General features: G+C 41.5%; 1 protein-coding gene and 1 pseudogene across 2 annotated transcripts in view; both read right to left on the bottom strand.

The window, feature by feature from the left end:
- The window catches only part of trappc8 (trafficking protein particle complex subunit 8), a 64,600-nt gene that overhangs the window by 40,935 nt on the left and 5,211 nt on the right, over nucleotides 1–18,454 (bottom strand). For both annotated transcript variants that reach the window (XM_072390245.1, XM_072390246.1), the window contains exon 2: nucleotides 2,353–2,562. In XM_072390245.1, coding sequence (XP_072246346.1) covers nucleotides 2,353–2,562 — 210 coding nt within the window. The remainder of the gene's footprint in view (nucleotides 1–2,352; nucleotides 2,563–18,454) is intronic.
- LOC140312421 (uncharacterized) lies at nucleotides 13,231–17,907 on the bottom strand (annotated as a pseudogene).

Raw genomic sequence — 18,454 nt, 5'->3', positions numbered from 1 at the left:
AGACTGGACACCATTGTCTCCACCACAGACAATTGAGGCAGCAGCCATTATAAGATGTCATTTTGATCAAAAACCTTCCTTTCTGATTGATTCACAGATGTTATGTTCTAAGGCACAAATGAAAACACCCAAAACCCCATAAAAGTGTGTGACAGACAGGTTGGGCGTAAACTTCCTGGTTTTAGTGTCCATCTGGGCTCAGGGACTCCGACGGGCACAGACAGGTTGAAGCAACACTCTGCAAAGGATTTTTAACAAATATACTCAGACTCTCAGGCCTCAGTGGAAATGCAACAGACCCAGGACCGAAATGATCTTTTAGGTCCTACAAAAAACAGAAACAGCTCCGGGCCATTTCAATTCTGGGTGGTGTTGGTGAAAATGCAGCTCAAGTAGATAGTTTTGACTGGGAGGAGGCTGCCTTAAAGTAAACAAATGCTTTTTTACTAAAGAGATGACTGACTACCAGTAGCATATGCTTGTCTCCATGCAAGTCTAAGTCCACTCGGCCGGTACAGTGAAACTGCGAATGGCTCATTAAATCAGTTATGGTTCCTGCCTATGGTACTCTGCCGTGTACACTGACACTTGTGTGGCATACAGCCATCTCTTCTGGAGGGATCACTGAATCACCCTGACTACATGGGCCCATGAAACATTTCACACAGAACACAGAAAAAACATTGAAAATGTACAGTTGACTGAACCAAGTGAAAGAATTCAGGTGAGAAGAGAACCAAATGGATTTCTGCCATTGATAGTGTGAACTGGAATCTAGAATTGGATGTGATTATTTTGCATCTCCAATTTATAGTCTGTCACACGGCATCAAAGGTTTTACATTTGATGGGAAAAAACATATGTGACAACTCTCATTTTGGTCTGAATTGTAGCTGCGTGTTAAATGTTAGCTAGTTAAGAAAGATTTTAAGATTTTTAAGTATCAATACACTATACTGCCAAAAGTATTCACTCACCCATCCAAATAATTAAGTTCAGGTGTTCTCGTCACTTCCATGGCCACAGGTGTATAAATTCAAGCACCTCAGCATGCAGACTGCTTCTACAAACGTGTGAAAGAACGGGTCGCTCTCAGGAGCTCAGTGAATTCCAGCGTGGTACCATGATAGGATGCCACCTGTGCAACAAGTCCAGTCGTGAAATTTCCTCTCTGCTAAATATTCCACAGTCAGCTGTCAGTGGTGTTATAACAAAGTGGAAGCGATTGGAACCGACAGCAACTCAGCCACAAAGTGGTAGGCCATGTAAAATGACAGAGCGGGGTCAGCAGATGCTGAGGTGCACAGAGGTCACCAACTTTCTGCAGCGTCAATCACTACAGATCTCCAAACTTCATGTGGCCTTCAGATAAGCTCAAGAACAGTGCACAGAGAGTTATAGCTGTGAAGTGTGGGCCGACATCATATTAAACCCTATGCATTAAGAATGGGACCTCACTTCAGTTCATATGCGTGTAATGGTAGATGAGCAAATACTTTGGCAATATAGTGTATGGGATACATTCTGAAAATTAAATTGCCTGCAGTGTAAGTGACATAAAGTTTGCGCAAAATACTTTTAAATTTTGTTGGATGGTTAAATCACAAACATAACCTGGAGCTTAAAAATTCTAAACCCTGGTTCATAAATCTAATCTTTTGCCAAAGTTACAAATTGAGGGGGTAACAAGACAGAGCTGCTTAGAGACCAAGATAAAAGGAGTAAGAAGTGTGTAAGAAGTTTTTTTTACCATCTCTCAAGTGTGTTCATATATAACATGGGCTGCTATCATTTCATCCATGCTTACAGCTTTCATTACAAAAGTTTGAATGTTCATGTAAAGCCAAGAAGTGGACCAGGGCTTTTGCCACCTTACTCTTTCTGACAAATCCCTCTTTGAAATACGACCAGGTATCCAGATTTTTGTACATTTTCCAGGTGTAGAAATAAGTTACATATGAATATCAGGAAACCTGATTTCTGACAAGATATTAATGTCTATGGTCCATGTATTCTTTGGAAGGTCGCAAAAATCCCAGTTGATACCACCAGCCTTTAATTTCAGATTATATCCACTTGTTATACTCCCAATACCATGGGTAGTAGCAGCAGCCATGTTAAAAGCTTTGCCACTCCGGAGGGCGCGTCTACTTCATCTAGATGGATAGGGATGTAGGTGCATACCGTCTACTCCAAATTAAAAAAACTGTCATAAAATTATAACTACTTAGAAATATGATGGTTAAAAAAAACTTTATCTGAAATGTTTGTGTCTGTAAATATACTGTTAATACTGACCTATAAAGCCATCGATAGATTGTAAAAATATTTCCAAAAAGCTTCAGTCCTTACCACTTAAGTTTAGGTTATAGTCCCCTGCTTTCACAACGCTGGCCACAGCACCCTCTTGTGGCTGACAAGATAACACCACTTCATTGAGCAGTCGATTCTGAGAGGGACTGAGGGTAGCAGATGTTGTACTTGAGCTTGTCACCACATTGTTTACACAGACACGCAGGTTTTTCACAGTCTGCAGCTGGTTGTTTGGATCCCGTATGTGACCTAGAGAAAACAAGACAATAACCCACTTCAGTATGTCAATCAAGGTAGTAAGATGCAAAGCTGGACTCACAGTCACAAAGAGTCTATGATGTCAGCCACAAGGAAAATATGGACTAACTTCTGTAGGGCAGGAGTTCTCAGTCTTTTTGAGTCATGATCCACCCCTTAGCAAAAGTTTGGAGTAAACTTTAGTCATAGGTTCAATTCAATTTTATTTCAATTCAGCTTTATTTATATAGCGCCAGATTACAACAATTATCCTCTCTAGGCACTTAAGTAATATAGTCCAATTCAAGCCAATTGGAATTCAATTCATTGTAATCATTATCCAATTAATTCATATAGAGCCAATTCAAAAAATAATATCCTAGCTAAGGAAACCAACAGATTGCACCGAAACTTGTCTTCAGTCCAATCTCCCGTCCTGAGCGTGAGGGACTGTGGAAAGGAACGACTCCCTTTAACAGGAAGAAACCTCTGGCAGAACCAGAACCAGGAAGAAACCTCTGGCAGAACCAGAACCAGGAAGAAACCTCTGGCAGAACCAGAACCAGGAAGAAACCTCTGGCAGAACCAGAACCAGGAAGAAACCTCTGGCAGAACCAGAACCAGGAAGAAACCTCTGGCAGAACCAGAACCAGGAAGAAACCTCTGGCAGAACCAGAACCAGGAAGAAACCTCTGGGAGAACCAGAACCAGGAAGAAACCTCTGGCAGAACCAGAACCAGGAAGGGTGGCCATCTGCCTCGACCAGCTGGGGTTTGAGAAGACAGAAAAGAGGGAAAAGAGGGGGGAAAAACACCATAACACCATTCAAAGGATATCTGTTGGAACAGGGAAACATAGGTTAATAACCACAATAATGTCACATGTACATAAAATCATTTTAGAAATTAAACAGGGGGAAAAAGAGAGCAAAGTGAGGAAAGGTGTGACAGATGAGGTCCCCCAGCAGTCTAAGCCTATAGCAGCTTAACTATGGGATGTTTCAGGATTACCTGAGCCATCCCTAACTATAAGCTTTATCAAAAAGGAAAGTTTTAAGCCTAATCTTAAAAGTGGAAAGGGTGTCTGCTTCCCGGACATTTACTGGCAGCTTATTCCACAAGAGAGGGGCCTGATAACTGAAGGCTCTGCCTCCCATTCTACTTTTAGAAACTCTGGGAACAACAAGTAAACCTGCAGTTTGGGAGCGAAGTGCTCTGTTAGGAAAATATCTTACAATGAGATCTTTAAGATATGATGGAGCTCGGTCATTAAGAGCTTTATATGTGAGGAGAAGAATCTTAAATTCTATTCTGAATTTAACAGGGAGCCAATGAAGAGAAGCTAAAACTGGAGAAACATGATCTCTCCTGTTAGTTCTCATCAGAACTCTGGCTGCAGCATTTTGGATCAGCTGGAGGCTTTTCAGAGAATATGTGGGACAGCCCAATAATAAGGAATTACAGTAGTCCGTAGATTATGTCAAGCGGTTCATTTGTCATTTTTAGATTAATTTAAACAACGGCACCTTAACAGCTAAATCTTAACAGTAACACATCTGCTTTAAGAACAAAAAGAAAAATATATTATTGTATCACTTGCATATCTTAACAAAATTCTTAGTGTCTGGAATAAACCATTCAGAAGTTGAATGTCAAAATTGAAAAGATATGACTTTCTGTTATATGGGAATGGCTGTGGCGGGACATACGCATATAGATCTGTTTGTAAGAGTGATTATACCATTCAGTCAGTTTTCTAAAGAAAGGGTTATCGACTTATTATCCATCTTCTGAGCAGATTTGACATAGTTCTTGGAATTAGCAGAGTAATATGTCCAAGAGCGAAAGATATGAAAAATATTGACATAAAAATCTGTTCAAGATTAAATATAATATCAAATTTCGAGAAGCCACCACACTTTCTGGCAAAAACTCTGGCTTTAAAAGATAAACTTATAATCACACATTTAAAAAGCATATGGAGACATTTCCAGGCCTCTATTGGTTAATCTCTAGGATTTCGTTAAAATCTAATGTCTGTGAGGCACCAAATGGCGTCTTTTATTCAAATTGTTCGACTTCCTGTTAGTGTTGGGACAACACTAAAAGAGTATCTTTTTTTGTCTTGATGTGTTCTTCAAGAGCGCCAAGTTTCATGAACGTCCCAAAGGTTCAGTTACAGGGCGACCAAAAAAGGTGGCGCTGTGGAGTAATTTTTCCCAAAAAATGAATGAGACCCTAAAAACATAATCAATTACCTTGGGGCAGATGTAACATTTTGATTTTCCCTGTTTTTAAGCATGTTCAAGCTCTCCAAAAGGCAATTAATTTAGGAAGGGAATAATAATAATAATAACTAGAAAATTTCTGGAAATTTTGATATGGTCATGCCCTATTGCCCATTTCTGCCCTCTTGCTGCTTTGCTTTGGGGTGGTAGTGCTTGTGTTGTGTTCTGTTTAAAGTGGTTCTGGTTGCGTTTGGGGTGCTGTTGTTAATTAACCACACCCGTTCTGGTTGTGTTTCTGGTTCTGTCTAAGGAGTTCAGGTTGTGTTTTGGTTGTTCTGGTTGTGTTTGGGGTAGTTAATAGTGGTGTTTTGGGTAGGTAATAATGGTCAAATAAACCACACCCACTGGTGATTGAGGGTTGTTTATGAACCCCACCCGTTATTGTTTTGGGTTGTTCTGGTTCTGTCTGAAGTGGTTCTGGTTGTGTTTGGGGTGGTTAATAATGGTCGATAAACCACACCCCCAGCGAAGGGTTGTTAATTAACCACACTCCTTGCTTCCAGAGCACCCCGGGTCTTTGAACGTTTGAATTATGTTTCTACGATGAAATGTTGCCAAACAACAAGCCTTCAAAATCAGCATATCACTCAATTAGCTTCAAAATTAGCATAAAGTTAAAGTTTACTTTCTCAAAGACTGTATATCCCAGCATAATGAGGCTACAATATGTTGTGGTCCAAAGCGTCCCGAATCTTTGAATGTTTGAATGATGTCTCTACAGTAAATTGTTGCCGAGCAACAAACTTCCAAAATCAGCGTGTCACCCAATTAGCATTAAAATATCATCAAGTTAACGTTCAATTTCTCAGAAAATGTAAATCCCAGCATAATGAGGTTACAATATGTTGTAGTCCAAATCGTCCCGAGTCTTTAAATGTTTGAACAACGTGTGTACGATAAACTATGGCCGAGCAAAGGGCTTCTGAAATCAGCATGTGTATTCATTAGCATTAAAATTAAGATAGAATTGACATTGAAAATTCTGAAAAATTGTAAATGCCACCCTAATGAGACTTAAGCATGTTGTGGTCCAAACTGTCCCGAGTCTTTAAATGTTTGAACGCTGTCTGTACGATAAAGTTTGGCGAGCAAAGCCTCTCGAAAATCAGCATGTCAATCATTAGCATTAAAATTATGATCAATTTAAAGTGTCATATCTCAAAAACCGCAGTAGCCAGCATAACGAGACGCTAATATGTTGTAGTCCAAAGCGTCCCGTGTGTTTGAAAATTTGCAGGATGTCTCTACGTTATAGTGCGTCCGAGGAAAAGTCCTCCAAAAATCGGCATAACAACCTCATAGCATCAGCTAATAGAGCACAAAAAACATAGTGAGTTCATGTCTATGTGATGCAACATTAGCAAAAATGCTAATGATGCTAGTATGTTAGCATTTTAGCATGATGTTAGCATCTGTTGGTTCTGGTTATGTCTGAGGTGGCTCTGGTTATATTGCATTCACTCTTAGGCTCCCCCTTAACGTAAAAATTTAACGTAAAATTTCTAAAAAACCGTAATAGCCAGCATAATGACACCGAACTATGTTGTAGTACAACGCGTCCCGGATTGGGGAAAATTTTAATGATTTTTCTACAATGAGCTGTTGCCTAGCAACAAGCATCCAAAATCAAATTTACACTTTTTTTTTATTTAAAGTTAGCTATCGCAAAAACTGTAACACCTAGCGTAATGAGGCTTAATAACCATTTAGTACGAAACGACCCAAGTGTTTGAACGCACGAATGATGTCTCTACAATAAAGTTTGGCCAGGCAATAAGCCAAATTTCTTCGCTGCTTGGCATCTACCGTTACCATGGTAACGCTTTTGATAGAGAAAAGTAAGGTCCATCGAGTCACGATGGAGACGCACGTACTGAAGTATGCATTAAGTGGGTTGCGAGTTGTGTTTCGTGCCGGTTTTGTGGTAACAAAATGTTCAAAGTCCTCATAGCAATGCATTGGGATGACTCGACAAAAATAAATAAATAAATAAATAATTTTTTTTTAATCACAGCTTCATGAGGTTTAAATATGTTGTAGTGGGGCGAGTCGTGGAATATATTAATGATGTCTCTACAACAACCTGTTGCCTAGCAACAAGCATCCAAAGTCAAAATGATGTTTTGTAAAAATTTAAAGTTCAAAATCTCAAAAAGTGTAATAATACGCACGAGGTTGTACGGGTGCTTAGTACCCATCAGCCTGAGTCTTTGAAAGTTTGAATGATGTCTCTACGATATATATAGTATAGCCAAGCGATAAGCGCGCAAATTTTTTACCTTTTTTCCAGTTTTCGACACCTAGCGTTGTCACTGTAACACTTTTGAACAATGAAAGTAATGCCCATCGAGGCATCATGGAGACGCACGCACTGAGGTATGCATTGCGTGGGTTGCGAATTGCGGTTCGGGCCGGATTAACAGATTAATTTTTCAGAATTTCTTTTTTCAGAATTTCAGAATTTAGAGTTTTCAAAAATGTTCAGAATTCTCATAGAAATGCATTGGGATGACTTGACAAAAAAAAAAATAAAAAAAAAATTAGATTTTAAATTTTAATCACAGCTTCATGACATCTAAATATGTTGTAGTCCACAGTGGGGCGAGTCCTGGAATATGTTAATGATGTCTCTACGACAACCTGTTGCCTAGCAACAAGCGTCCAAAGTTTTTTCTAATTTTATCATACGCATTTTTTATTTTTTTTTGCATATGTTTTTCAGGGATGTTCTTGGCACGCACCCCCTGCTCCGCAGGGCGTGTTTATTTTTTTTACCTACTTATAGGCGATGGTGCTAAACGGCCCTTGGGGCTTGCCTACGGGCCTGCCAAAAGGGTTTTTCGTTATTTTTTCGTAAGTTTTGTTTTTTCAGATTTTTTTTTTTGGACAGATTCTAGGTAAATACCCCCTGCTCCTTCGAGACGTTTTGCACAATTGCAATATGGTCATGCCATTTCTTGGCATGCCCATAATGATAATAAAAGAAAAAATGTTTGGTTTAAAAACCATGAAATAAAATCGTCAAGGTGATTTTTTGATAAATACAGAGTCAAGGATAAACATCCTTACATTTTCACCTTTGCATAATTAAAAGTTTGAAAAGTTTCATACAGTATCTGCTATATAAATTGAATTATGTGCATCTGAATCCCAGGTTGGGATATATTCCATGATGAAGAACTGAAGAGCAGATTGTGTCAAAACAGATTGTGGCGGAAGGTTTCGGCATGTTACCGGTGCGCCAACGATTTCATAGTTTATGCCTGACCAGATTTTGTGGTGGTGATGCCAAAATTACAAACAATTTCACAGCAGCGCCAAAATTGGAAAGTGACCAGTGGTATTCTGCTCTTGCTTTACAAACATCCTGCCACCATGAACTTGTCCAAAATCTCTTGGTATGCAGAAGCATTCAGAGTTCCTTTCACTGGAACTAAGGGGCCAAGCCCAGCTCCTGTAGAACAACCCCAGACCATAATCCCCCCCTCCACCAAACTTTACACTTGGCACAATGCAGTCAGATAAATACCGTTCCCGTGGCAACCACCAAACCCAGACTCCTCCATCAGATTGCCAGATGAAGAAGCGTGATTCCTCACTCCAGAGAACGTGTCGCTACTGCTCTAGAGTCCAGTGGCGGCGTGCTTTACACCACTGTATCTGATGCTTTGCATTGCACTTGGTGATGTTTGGCTTGGATGCACCTGCTTGGCCATGGAAACCCATTCCATGAAGCTCTCTATGAACCGTTCTTGAGCTAATCTGAAGGCCACATGAAGTTTGGAGGTCTGTAGCGGTGGACTCCCCAGAAAGTTAGCGACTATGCGCCTCAGCATCCGCTGACCCCGCTCTGTCATTTTACATGGCCTACCACTTTGTGGCTGAGTTGCTGTCGGTTCCAATCGCTTCCACTTTGTTATAATACCACAAAGTGGTACCATGATAATCCTATCATGGGGTTGTTCTACCATGATAATCCTATCAGGGTACCACGCTGGAATTCACTGAGCTCCTGAGAGTGACCCGTTCTTTCACAGATGGTTTAGAAGCAGTCTGCATGCTGAGGTGCTTGAATTTATGCACCTGTGGCCATGGAAGTGACTAGAACACCTGAACTTAATTATTTGGAAGGGTGAGTGAATACTTTTACAGTATAGTGTATAAATATACAGTGGGGCAAAAAAGTATTTAGTCAGCCACCAATTGTGCACGTTCTCCCACTAAAAAAAGATGAGAGGCTTGTAATTTTCATCATAGGTATACATCAAATATAAAGAGACAAAATGAGAAAAAAAATCTAGAAAATCATATTGTAGGATTTTTAATGAATTAATAGGTAAATTCCTCTGTAAAATAAGTATTTGGTCACCGACAAAAAAGCAAGATTTCTGGCTCTCACAGACCTGTAACTTCTTCTTTAAGAGGCTCCTCGGTCCTCCACTCGTTACCTGTATTAATGGCACCGGTGTATACTCGTTATCAGTATAAAAGACACCTGTCTACAAGCTCAAACAGTCCCACTCCAAACTCCACTATGGACAAGACCAAAGAGCTGTCAAAGGACATCAGAAATAAAATTGTAGACCTACACCAGACTGGGAGGACTGAATCTGCAATAGGTAAGCAGCTTGGTGTGAAGAAATCAACTGTAGGAGCAATTATTACAAAATGGAAGATATACAAGACCACTGATAATCTCCCTCAATCTTGGGCTCCACGCAAGATCTCACCCCGTGGGGTCAAAATGATCACAAGAACGGTGACCAAAAACCCCAGAACCACACGGGGGGACCTAGTGAATGACCTGCAGAGAGCTGGGACCAAAGTAACAAAGGCTACCATCAGTAACACACTACGCCACCAGAGACTCAAATCCTGCAGTCCCAGATGTGTCCCCCTGCTTAAGCCAGTACATGTCCAGGCCCGTCTGAAGTTTGCTAGAGAGCATTTGGATGATCCAGAAGAGGATTGGGAGATGAAACCAAAATAAAACTTTTTGGTAAAAACTCGTCGTGTTTGGAGGAGAAAGAATGCCGAGTTGCATCCAAAGAACACCATACCTACTGTGAAGCATGGGGGTGGAAAGATCATTCTTTGGGGCTGTTTTTCTGCAAGGGGACCAGGACGACTGATCTGTGTTAAGGAAAGAATGAATGGGGCCGTGTATCATGAGTTTTGAGTGAAAACCTCCTTCCATCAGCAAGGGCATTGAAGATGAAACGTGGCTGGGTCTTTCAGCATGACAATGATCCCAAACACACCGCCCGGGCAACGAAGGAGTGGCTTCGTAAGAAGCATTTCAAGGTCCTGGAGTGGCCTAGCCAGTCTCCAGATCTCAACCCCATAGAAAATCTGTGGAGGGAGTTGAAAGTCCGTGTTGCCCAGCGACAGCCCCAAAACATCACTGCTCTAGAGGAGATCTGCATGGAGGAATGGGCCAAAATACCAGCAACAATGTGTGAAAACCTTGTAAAGACTTACAGAAAACGTTTGACCTCTGTCTTTGCCAACGAAGGGTACATAACAAAGTATTCCAGATGAACTTTTGTTATTGACCAAATACTTATTTTCCACCATAATTTGCAAATAAATTCTTTAAAATTCAGACAATGTGATTTTCTGGATTTTTTTTTTCTCATTTTGTCTCTCATATTTGAGGTATAGTTATGATGAAAATTACAGGCCTCTTTTTAAGTGGGAGAACTTGCACAATTGGTGGCTGACTAAATATTTTTTTGCCCCACTGTATATATGTATATATATATATAAATAAATAAATAAATAAATAAATAAATAAATAAATAAAGGCAGACATTTCAGTAATCTATCATTCCATTAATCTATCATTCCAGTTTGAGTTTTCATGGTCTTTTGTGATTACAAAATGAAAAATCAAACCTATCAGACTTTTTTAAAGAAGTTAGATTAAACCAGAACTGTAGGATGACAACTGTTTGTCATCCCATATCATTGTTCCAATGATTTCAGAGAGACAGGCTTGGTTCACAGGGGTGTAATTTGAACCAAGTTCAGAATAGTTAGGCTTTCTTTGTGTTTGCTGAACAATCATTCACAGATGGTAATCTTTCTTAGTAAACCCATCTTCTCTTCAGGCTCTGATCACTAACATTATAAGAAGTGTTTTACATGTCCTTCAACGATCCTTCACAAAATTTTGCTCATTTTACTCACAAGGATAGCAGGTTGTATGAATAGAGAGGTGTGAAGAATGAAATCAAAGTTAACTAATTTTACTGATCAAAGAGGCTATTAAAAGCTATAGGAATAACTATTCCTCGATAGCAATATGAAACATAGTCGAGAATACCATTACCATACTTTCCAGACTATAAGTCATACTTTTTTTTCATAGTTTGGCTGGTCTTGTGACTTAAAGTCTGGTGCGACTTATATTCTAAAATATATCAAATTTAACATGTTCTTAAATGTAAAATTCATACTGACTGACATGAACCAAGGAGTAAACATTGCCATCTACACCAGCGAGAGGAAACTCTAGGCTTGTGACAACTGTATGCTAACAAAGAAAGCCAATCGCGGGCTGAAAGCAAGATGGCCAGAGCTGGAGGAACGAGTCCACAGGTGGGTGCTTGAACAACGTACTGCCGGGAGAGGTTCTGAGAAGAATTTTACATTTTGGATTTTCTCAGTGTTCACAGACCTACTCACTGCCTTAATCATAAACTTGACCTTGTGCTGACTTATGGCATTGAGAGTGAACAGTTAACAGTGTTCCCTCATAACTCTGTCTTGTCTGACCATTTTTTAATAACTTTTGAATTTACATTACTTGACTACACGGTTTCTGAGAAGAATTCTACATATAGAAGGTGTCTGTCAGAGAATGCTGTAACCAGATTTAAAGAGTTGATTTCATCATCCTTTTCTTCACTGCCCTGTGCTGATATGACAGAGGACGGCTACCTAAATTTTACTCCAGTAGAACTTGACTCTCTTGTTGACAGCACTACAGCTTCAATGCGTACAACACTGGACAATGTTGCCCCTCTGAAAAGGAAGGTAATCAGTCAGAAGAGGTTGGCTCCTTGGTATAATTCACAGCTGCGTGCGTTAAAGCAGACTGCAAGAAAGCTGGAGAGACAGTGGCGTTCCTCTAATTTAGAAGAGTCTCAATTAGTCTGGAAAGATAGTTTAATAACGTATAAGAAAGCCCTTCGTAAAGCTAGAACTGCTTATTATTCATCATTGATAGAAGAGAATAAGAATAATCCCAGGTTTCTTTTCAGCACTGTTGCCAGGCTGACAAAGAGTCCGAGCTCTGTTGAGACATGTATTCCTTTAACTCTCAGCAGTGATGATTTCATGAGATTCTTCATCAATAAAATTGTTTTTATCAGAGAGAAGATTAATGGAATCCTTCCCATTATTATGACTGATGTATCATCAAGTAGAGGAGCTTTAGAAGTATCTTTCGAACCTGAATTGTATTTAGACAGCTTCTGCCCAGTTGATCTCTCTGAGCTAACAACAGCAATAGTCTCTTCTAAACAGACACTGAAGGAATGTCATGAGAAACAATGAAACAATGAGAACTAAGAGGAGAGATCATGTTTCTCCAGTTTTAGCTTCTCTTCATTGGCTCCCTGTTAAATTCAGAATAGAATTTAAGATTCTTCTCCTCACATATAAAGCTCTTAATGACCGAGCTCCATCATATCTTAAAGATCTCATTGTAAGATATTTTCCTAACAGAGCACTTTGCTCCCAAACTGCAGGTTTACTTGTTGTTCCCAGAGTTTCTAAAAGTAGAATGGGAGGCAGAGCCTTCAGTTATCAGGCCCCTCTCTTGTGGAATAAGCTGCCAGTAAATGTCCGGGAAGCAGACACCCTTTCCACTTTTAAGATTAGGCTTAAAACTTTCCTTTTTGATAAAGCTTATAGTTAGGGATGGCTCAGGTGATCCTGAAACATCCCATAGTTAAGCTGCTATAGGCTTAGACTGCTGGGGGACCTCATCTGTCACACCTTTCCTCACTTTGCTCTCTTTTTCCCCCTGTTTAATTTTTCAAATGATATTATGTAAATGTGACATTATTGTGGTTATTAACTTGTGTTTCCCTGTTCCAACAGGTATCCTTTGAATGGTGTTTTGGTGTTTTTCCCCCCTCTTTTCCCTCTTTTCTGTCTTCTCAAACCCCAGCTGGTCGAGGCGGATGGCCACCCTTCCTGAGTCTGGTTCTGCCAGAGGTTTCTTCCTGGTTCTGGTTCTGCCAGAGGTTTCTTCCTGTTAAAAGGGAGTCGTTCCTTTCCACAGTCCCTCAGGCTCAGGACGGGAGATTGGACTGAAGACAAGTTTCGGTGCAATCTGTTGGTTTCCTTAGCTAGGATATTATTTTTTTAATTGGCTCTGTATGAATGAATTGGATTATTTTTAAATTAATTAATTGGATTTCATTGAATTATGATTACAATGAATTGAATTCCAATTGGCTTGAATTGGACTATATCATTGAAGTGCCTTGAGATGACAATTGTTGTAATCTGGCGCTATATAAATAAAACTGAATTGAATTTATTGTTATGTATTTAGCAGACGCTTTTATCCAAAGCGACTTACAAATCAAGATATAACAGCTTTATAAAAAGCTAACAATAAACTACATAGAAGGAACCCAGGAGTCCGACTCTGTCAGAGGTGACAGAGTAGAGATAGGGTGCAGGCATAGAAGGAAGTGCAGAAAGATAAAGTGCAGAGATAGAGGGGGGAGGGAAGTACAAGGTAAGTGCTGGGATAGGAGATGCTCTCTGAAGAGCTGGGTTTTCAAGAGCTTCTTGAAGATAGACAGGGACGCCCCTGTTCTGGTAGCGCTCGGTAGGTCATTCCACCATCGTGGGACGACACATGAACAGAGTTTGGATTGTCTTAGGCGTGGTGTAGGAGCTGCTAGACGACAAGCCTGGGACCAACGGAGGGACCCAGTTGTGACATAAGCCTTTGCAAGAGCATTCAAGTAGATGGAGCCGTTCCATTAAGCTCTTTGTAGCTAACATCAGGGACTTGAATTTGATGCGGGCGGCTAAGGGCAGCCAGTGGAGTTCAATGAACAGAGGGGTGACGTGTTCTTTTAGGCTGATCGAAGACCAGACGCGCCGCCGCATTCTGGATCATCTGCAGAGGTTTCATAGTACAGGCTGGGAGACCAGTTAGGAGAGCATTGCAGAAGTCAAGGTGGGAAATGACCATGGCCTGCACCAGGAGTTGGGTGGCATGTTGGGTCAGGTACGGTCTGATCTTTCTTATGTTTAGTAATGCAAAGCGGCACGAACGAGCAACCGAGGTAACATGATCTTTGAAGGTTAGTTGGTCATCAATCATGACACCCAAGTTTCTAGCAACCTTTGATGGAGCAAGAGATAGGGATTCAGTTTGGATGCAGATGCTGTGGTGTATGGTTGGTTTGGCTGGGAAGACGAGCAGTTCAGTTTTTGGGAGGTTAAGTTAGAGGTGATGGGCTTTCATCCATGTTGATATGTCAGAGAGACAGTCTGAGATTCGTGCTGAGACCGTGTGGTCGTCAGGTGGGAATGACAGATAGAGCTGGGTATCATCAGCATAACATTGGTATGAGAAGCCATGTGATCGGATGATCTGTCCCAGTGAGTTGGATTATATGGCAAAGAGAAGAGGTCCCAGTACTGAACCTTGGGGGACCCCTGTGGCGAGGTGGTGCGCTGCAGAAGTGTGACCAAGCCAGGATACTTTGAAAGACCGACCAGTGAGGTACGATTCAAACCAGGAGTGTGCTCTCCCTGTGATGCCGATGCTAGAGAGTATTAACAAAAGGATACTGTGGTTGACAGTGTCAAATGCAGCTGATAAGTCGAGCAGGAGAAGTACAGAGGAATTAGCTGTTGCTCTGGCTTCTTTTAAGGCTTCTGTCACAGCCAACAGAGCCGTTTCGGTGGAGTGTCCACTTTTAAACCCAGATTGGTTTGGATCAAGGAGGTTGTTATGTGAGAGGTAATCGGTGACCTGCTTAAAGACGCCCTTTCAATGATTTTAGACAGAAACAGGAGGAGAGAGACCGGCCGATAATTCTCCACATGAGTTGGAGGGAGGGAAGGTTTCTTAAGCAGCGGTGTAACCTGAGCTTGCTTGAATGTGGTAGGAAATGTGCCCGATGTCAGTGAAGCATTAATCACATGCGTGACTGCTGCAGTTACAGTAGGAGCAATGGACTGGAAAAGAATAGAGGGAACGGGGTCCAGCGGGCATGTAGTAGGACGGCTACATGTGAGAAGTTTAGACACACTGCTCTGAGTGAGAGGGGTGAATGAGGAAAATGATGCAGTAGGACTTCTGCATGCAGATTTTGTGATACCAGGTTTGGTAAACTGTTTGCTTATAGCTGCCACTTTGTCAGTAAAATATGAGGCAAAGGTGTCTGCTGTTAGATTGGCAGCAGGTGGCGGAGGATTAAGTAGAGTTTTGAAGGTGGAAAAATGTTTCCGGGTGTCAGTTGTACTATGAATCTTGTTGATGTAGAAAGACTTTTTTGCATCAGTAACACTGGATGCGAATGATGACAGTAGCGCCTGGAGTTTAGCTAGATCTGCAGGATCTTTTGACTTGTGCCATTTTCTTTCGGCAGCTCTGAGATTGGTGCGCAACGCTCGGAGAGTATCATTAAGCCAGGGTTGAGACTGGGAGGATCGGGTGGGTTTGGTGGATAGAGGACACAGACTATCCAAAGATAAGCTCAGTGTAGAGCAAAGGGACTCCGTGGCATCATTAACCTGAAGGGAGGAGAATGTGCAGGAGGTTGGAAGAGCGGAGGCAACAACGGAGGAGAAGCGGGTGGGCGACAGGTTGCGGCGGAAGGACACCATAGGGGTAGAAGCAGATGGTCAGAGAACTGCAGAGGTGTGACAGATAGGGCCTCTGTGGCACAGTTTCTTGAGAAAACGAGATCTAGCACTTTGCCAGCTTTATGGGTCGGAGGACTGCTGAGCAGTTGTAGCTCAAACGAGTGCATTACTGTCAGAAAATCAGAAGAGTTAGGACTGTCAAGGTGGATGTTTATGTCACCAAGGACAATTATGGGATAGTCATGCTTCGGGATAGAAGAGAGCAGGGTGTCTAGTTCATTTAGAAAGTCACAGAGTTGTCCTGGTGGGCGATATACGACAATCATATAGATTTTGACCGGTGCAGTTACCAGGATGGCGTGGTATTCAAAGGTATTGTATTTAGCATCAGGTAGCAGTTGGGTGTGTTTCCATTTGTTGGAAATGAGCATGCCCCTTCCTCCACCTCTCCCAGATGTATGAGAGGTATGGGAGAATGAGTGGTTGGTTGAAAGTGCAGCCGGGGTAGCTGTGTTTTCAGGCTTAATCCAGGTTTCAGTGAGAGCCAGGATGTCAAGAGACAGGTGGTTGGCATAAGCCATAATGAAATCTGCTTTGTTTACCGCTGATTGGCAATTCCACAACCCCACAGACAAGGGTGTGTCACAGAGTGAAGTGGGCTTTAGAGAGCGGAGGTTGTTAAGGTTGCGGTGGCGTTTGGTTGTGTGAAACCTTCTGTGCGAGCCGGAGACAACAGGAATGGGATTGAGGCACATTTTAAAGCAGGTGGTGAGGCCAGAGCGACTTTAATGGAATTACTTGAACCCTTATGCACCCCTAGGTACATTTTATGTACTTTTCAATTTAAAAAACCCAATAATTTTGCAAACAAAACTTTCCAAGGTTATGAGTTTGTATCAAATTTTAAATTTCTAACCTTAGATCTAATAATTGGGCTATAATACACTGTAGATAAGAAAGTCACGCTGGATTCCCTTAGCCCATTTTTTGTGCCATTGACTCCTGTTATAACAAAGTTTTGATCCTACTCTAACTTTAGCATAAAAACGATGTTTTACATATAACAACCTTTTAAATCTAAGTCTTTGACTTGACAAAGACTATTGCTTGGCAATAAAACACATAATTACGACTAAAATGGTCTGGGTGTGTTTGTATTGAAGTAAAGGTGTGGTATGAATGTGTGCATTGAGAATAATGTTTGCGTGGGAGTGTGTGTGTACAGAGAATACAGGGAAATAGTCTTCTTTGCTCATCACACTTTGCACATTCCTGTCTCTCCCCCTCTCTTGCTTATGCTCACAGACCCCAACACCCCTAACACACAGACACGTACCCACACGCACACAAACAGAGCCCCATACACACTATAGATTTATAAGATCAAGATCAAGATAGACTTCAAAAGGTCAAAGATCAAAGAAGTAATCAGTGATCAAAGTAGTCCTTTTTTATTTTGGGTTTCAAGGCAGCATGTTTACTCAGGTGCTGTTTCTGAAAACCTATAAATACATGCAGCTGGCGTGGCTGCTCATTTCATCAGCAAACATTAAGAGACGCATGTCACTTGGAGAGGCTCTTAGCACTGTCATGCAGTCCTCGAAGACACCACCATTTCAGATTCAGGGAGTTATAACTCATCAGGGGAGGCTTCGCCTGCACTTCAAGATGGGTCGAACTCAAGGGAGGATGAGGAGGAGGACGAAGGTTGGAAATCTAAAAATGGGAAGCTGATATGGGCTCCAACCGCTACAGAGACACCGAGGTATGTTCCACCCCAAATTCTGGCCTCGGGGCCCACGCATTATGCCACAGGAAGGATTACCACCCCGAAGAACACATTTAAGCTCTTCATCACCCAAGAAATTATTCAGCGTATTATGAAAAACACAGATCTGCAGGGGAGGTGTACAGCAGACAACTGGAGTGATGTACATGAGGTGGAGCTGTGGGCATACATTGGCTTGCTGAACCTGGCTGGACTATACAGGTCCCGTGATGAGACGACCCAGAGCCTCTGGGCTGACCACACCGGAAGGGAGATTTTTCGTGTCACAATGTCCAGAAAGAGGTTCATACAAATTAACACAGCCTGACACGTCAAAGGCAAGCTGGCTGCCAACCCGGGGGTTGTGGACTCTGTAGAGCACCCGCCTCCCTCTCCTCTTCAGACTACGAAGGAACATATGTGTTGACAAACAGCTCGTCCCTTTCAGGGGCCGTTGTCCATTCAAGCAATACACTCCCAGCAAACCTGGAAAATATGGGCTCAAAGTCTGGTGTGATGTGGAGACCTCATATGAGTGGAAGATCCAAGTCTACACTGCGAGGTCTGTAGGAGAAGCAAGAGAGGTGAACCAGGGGATGCGGGTCGTCCTTGAAATGACAGAGGGACTTGAGGGCCACACTGTCACAGTAAACTTTTTCACCTCATTTCCACTTGTGGAGGAGCTACACAAGAGGAGGATGACCCTGGTGGGCACCCATATGAATTATTGACTTTTTAAAAAAAAAAAATTATTTTACTCAATACATATAATTTTCTGACATAGCCATAGGTTATTTAGTACATTTTATTGACTAAATTTTATATTTCTAATGTATTATGAATGACAGATGGTCTATATTTGTGTTGAGGAAGAATATTAGTGTTCATTTTTTTTTCTTTTGAAGGTTGTTGTCACCTACAGCTGTCGGCGGAGGTCCTGGAGGTGAACACAGACCCTGTTCTATAACATCTTGGACGTCTCCTCTAATAATGCTTTT

The sequence above is a fragment of the Leuresthes tenuis genome, unplaced genomic scaffold (genome assembly GCF_036924035.1).
Source record: "Leuresthes tenuis unplaced genomic scaffold, fLeuTen1.0.hap1 SCAF_7, whole genome shotgun sequence".
NCBI classification, from domain to species: Eukaryota; Metazoa; Chordata; class Actinopteri; order Atheriniformes; family Atherinopsidae; genus Leuresthes; species Leuresthes tenuis.
The sequence above is the reverse complement of the archived record's forward strand: the minus strand, read 5'-3'. Positions and strand labels throughout refer to the sequence as shown.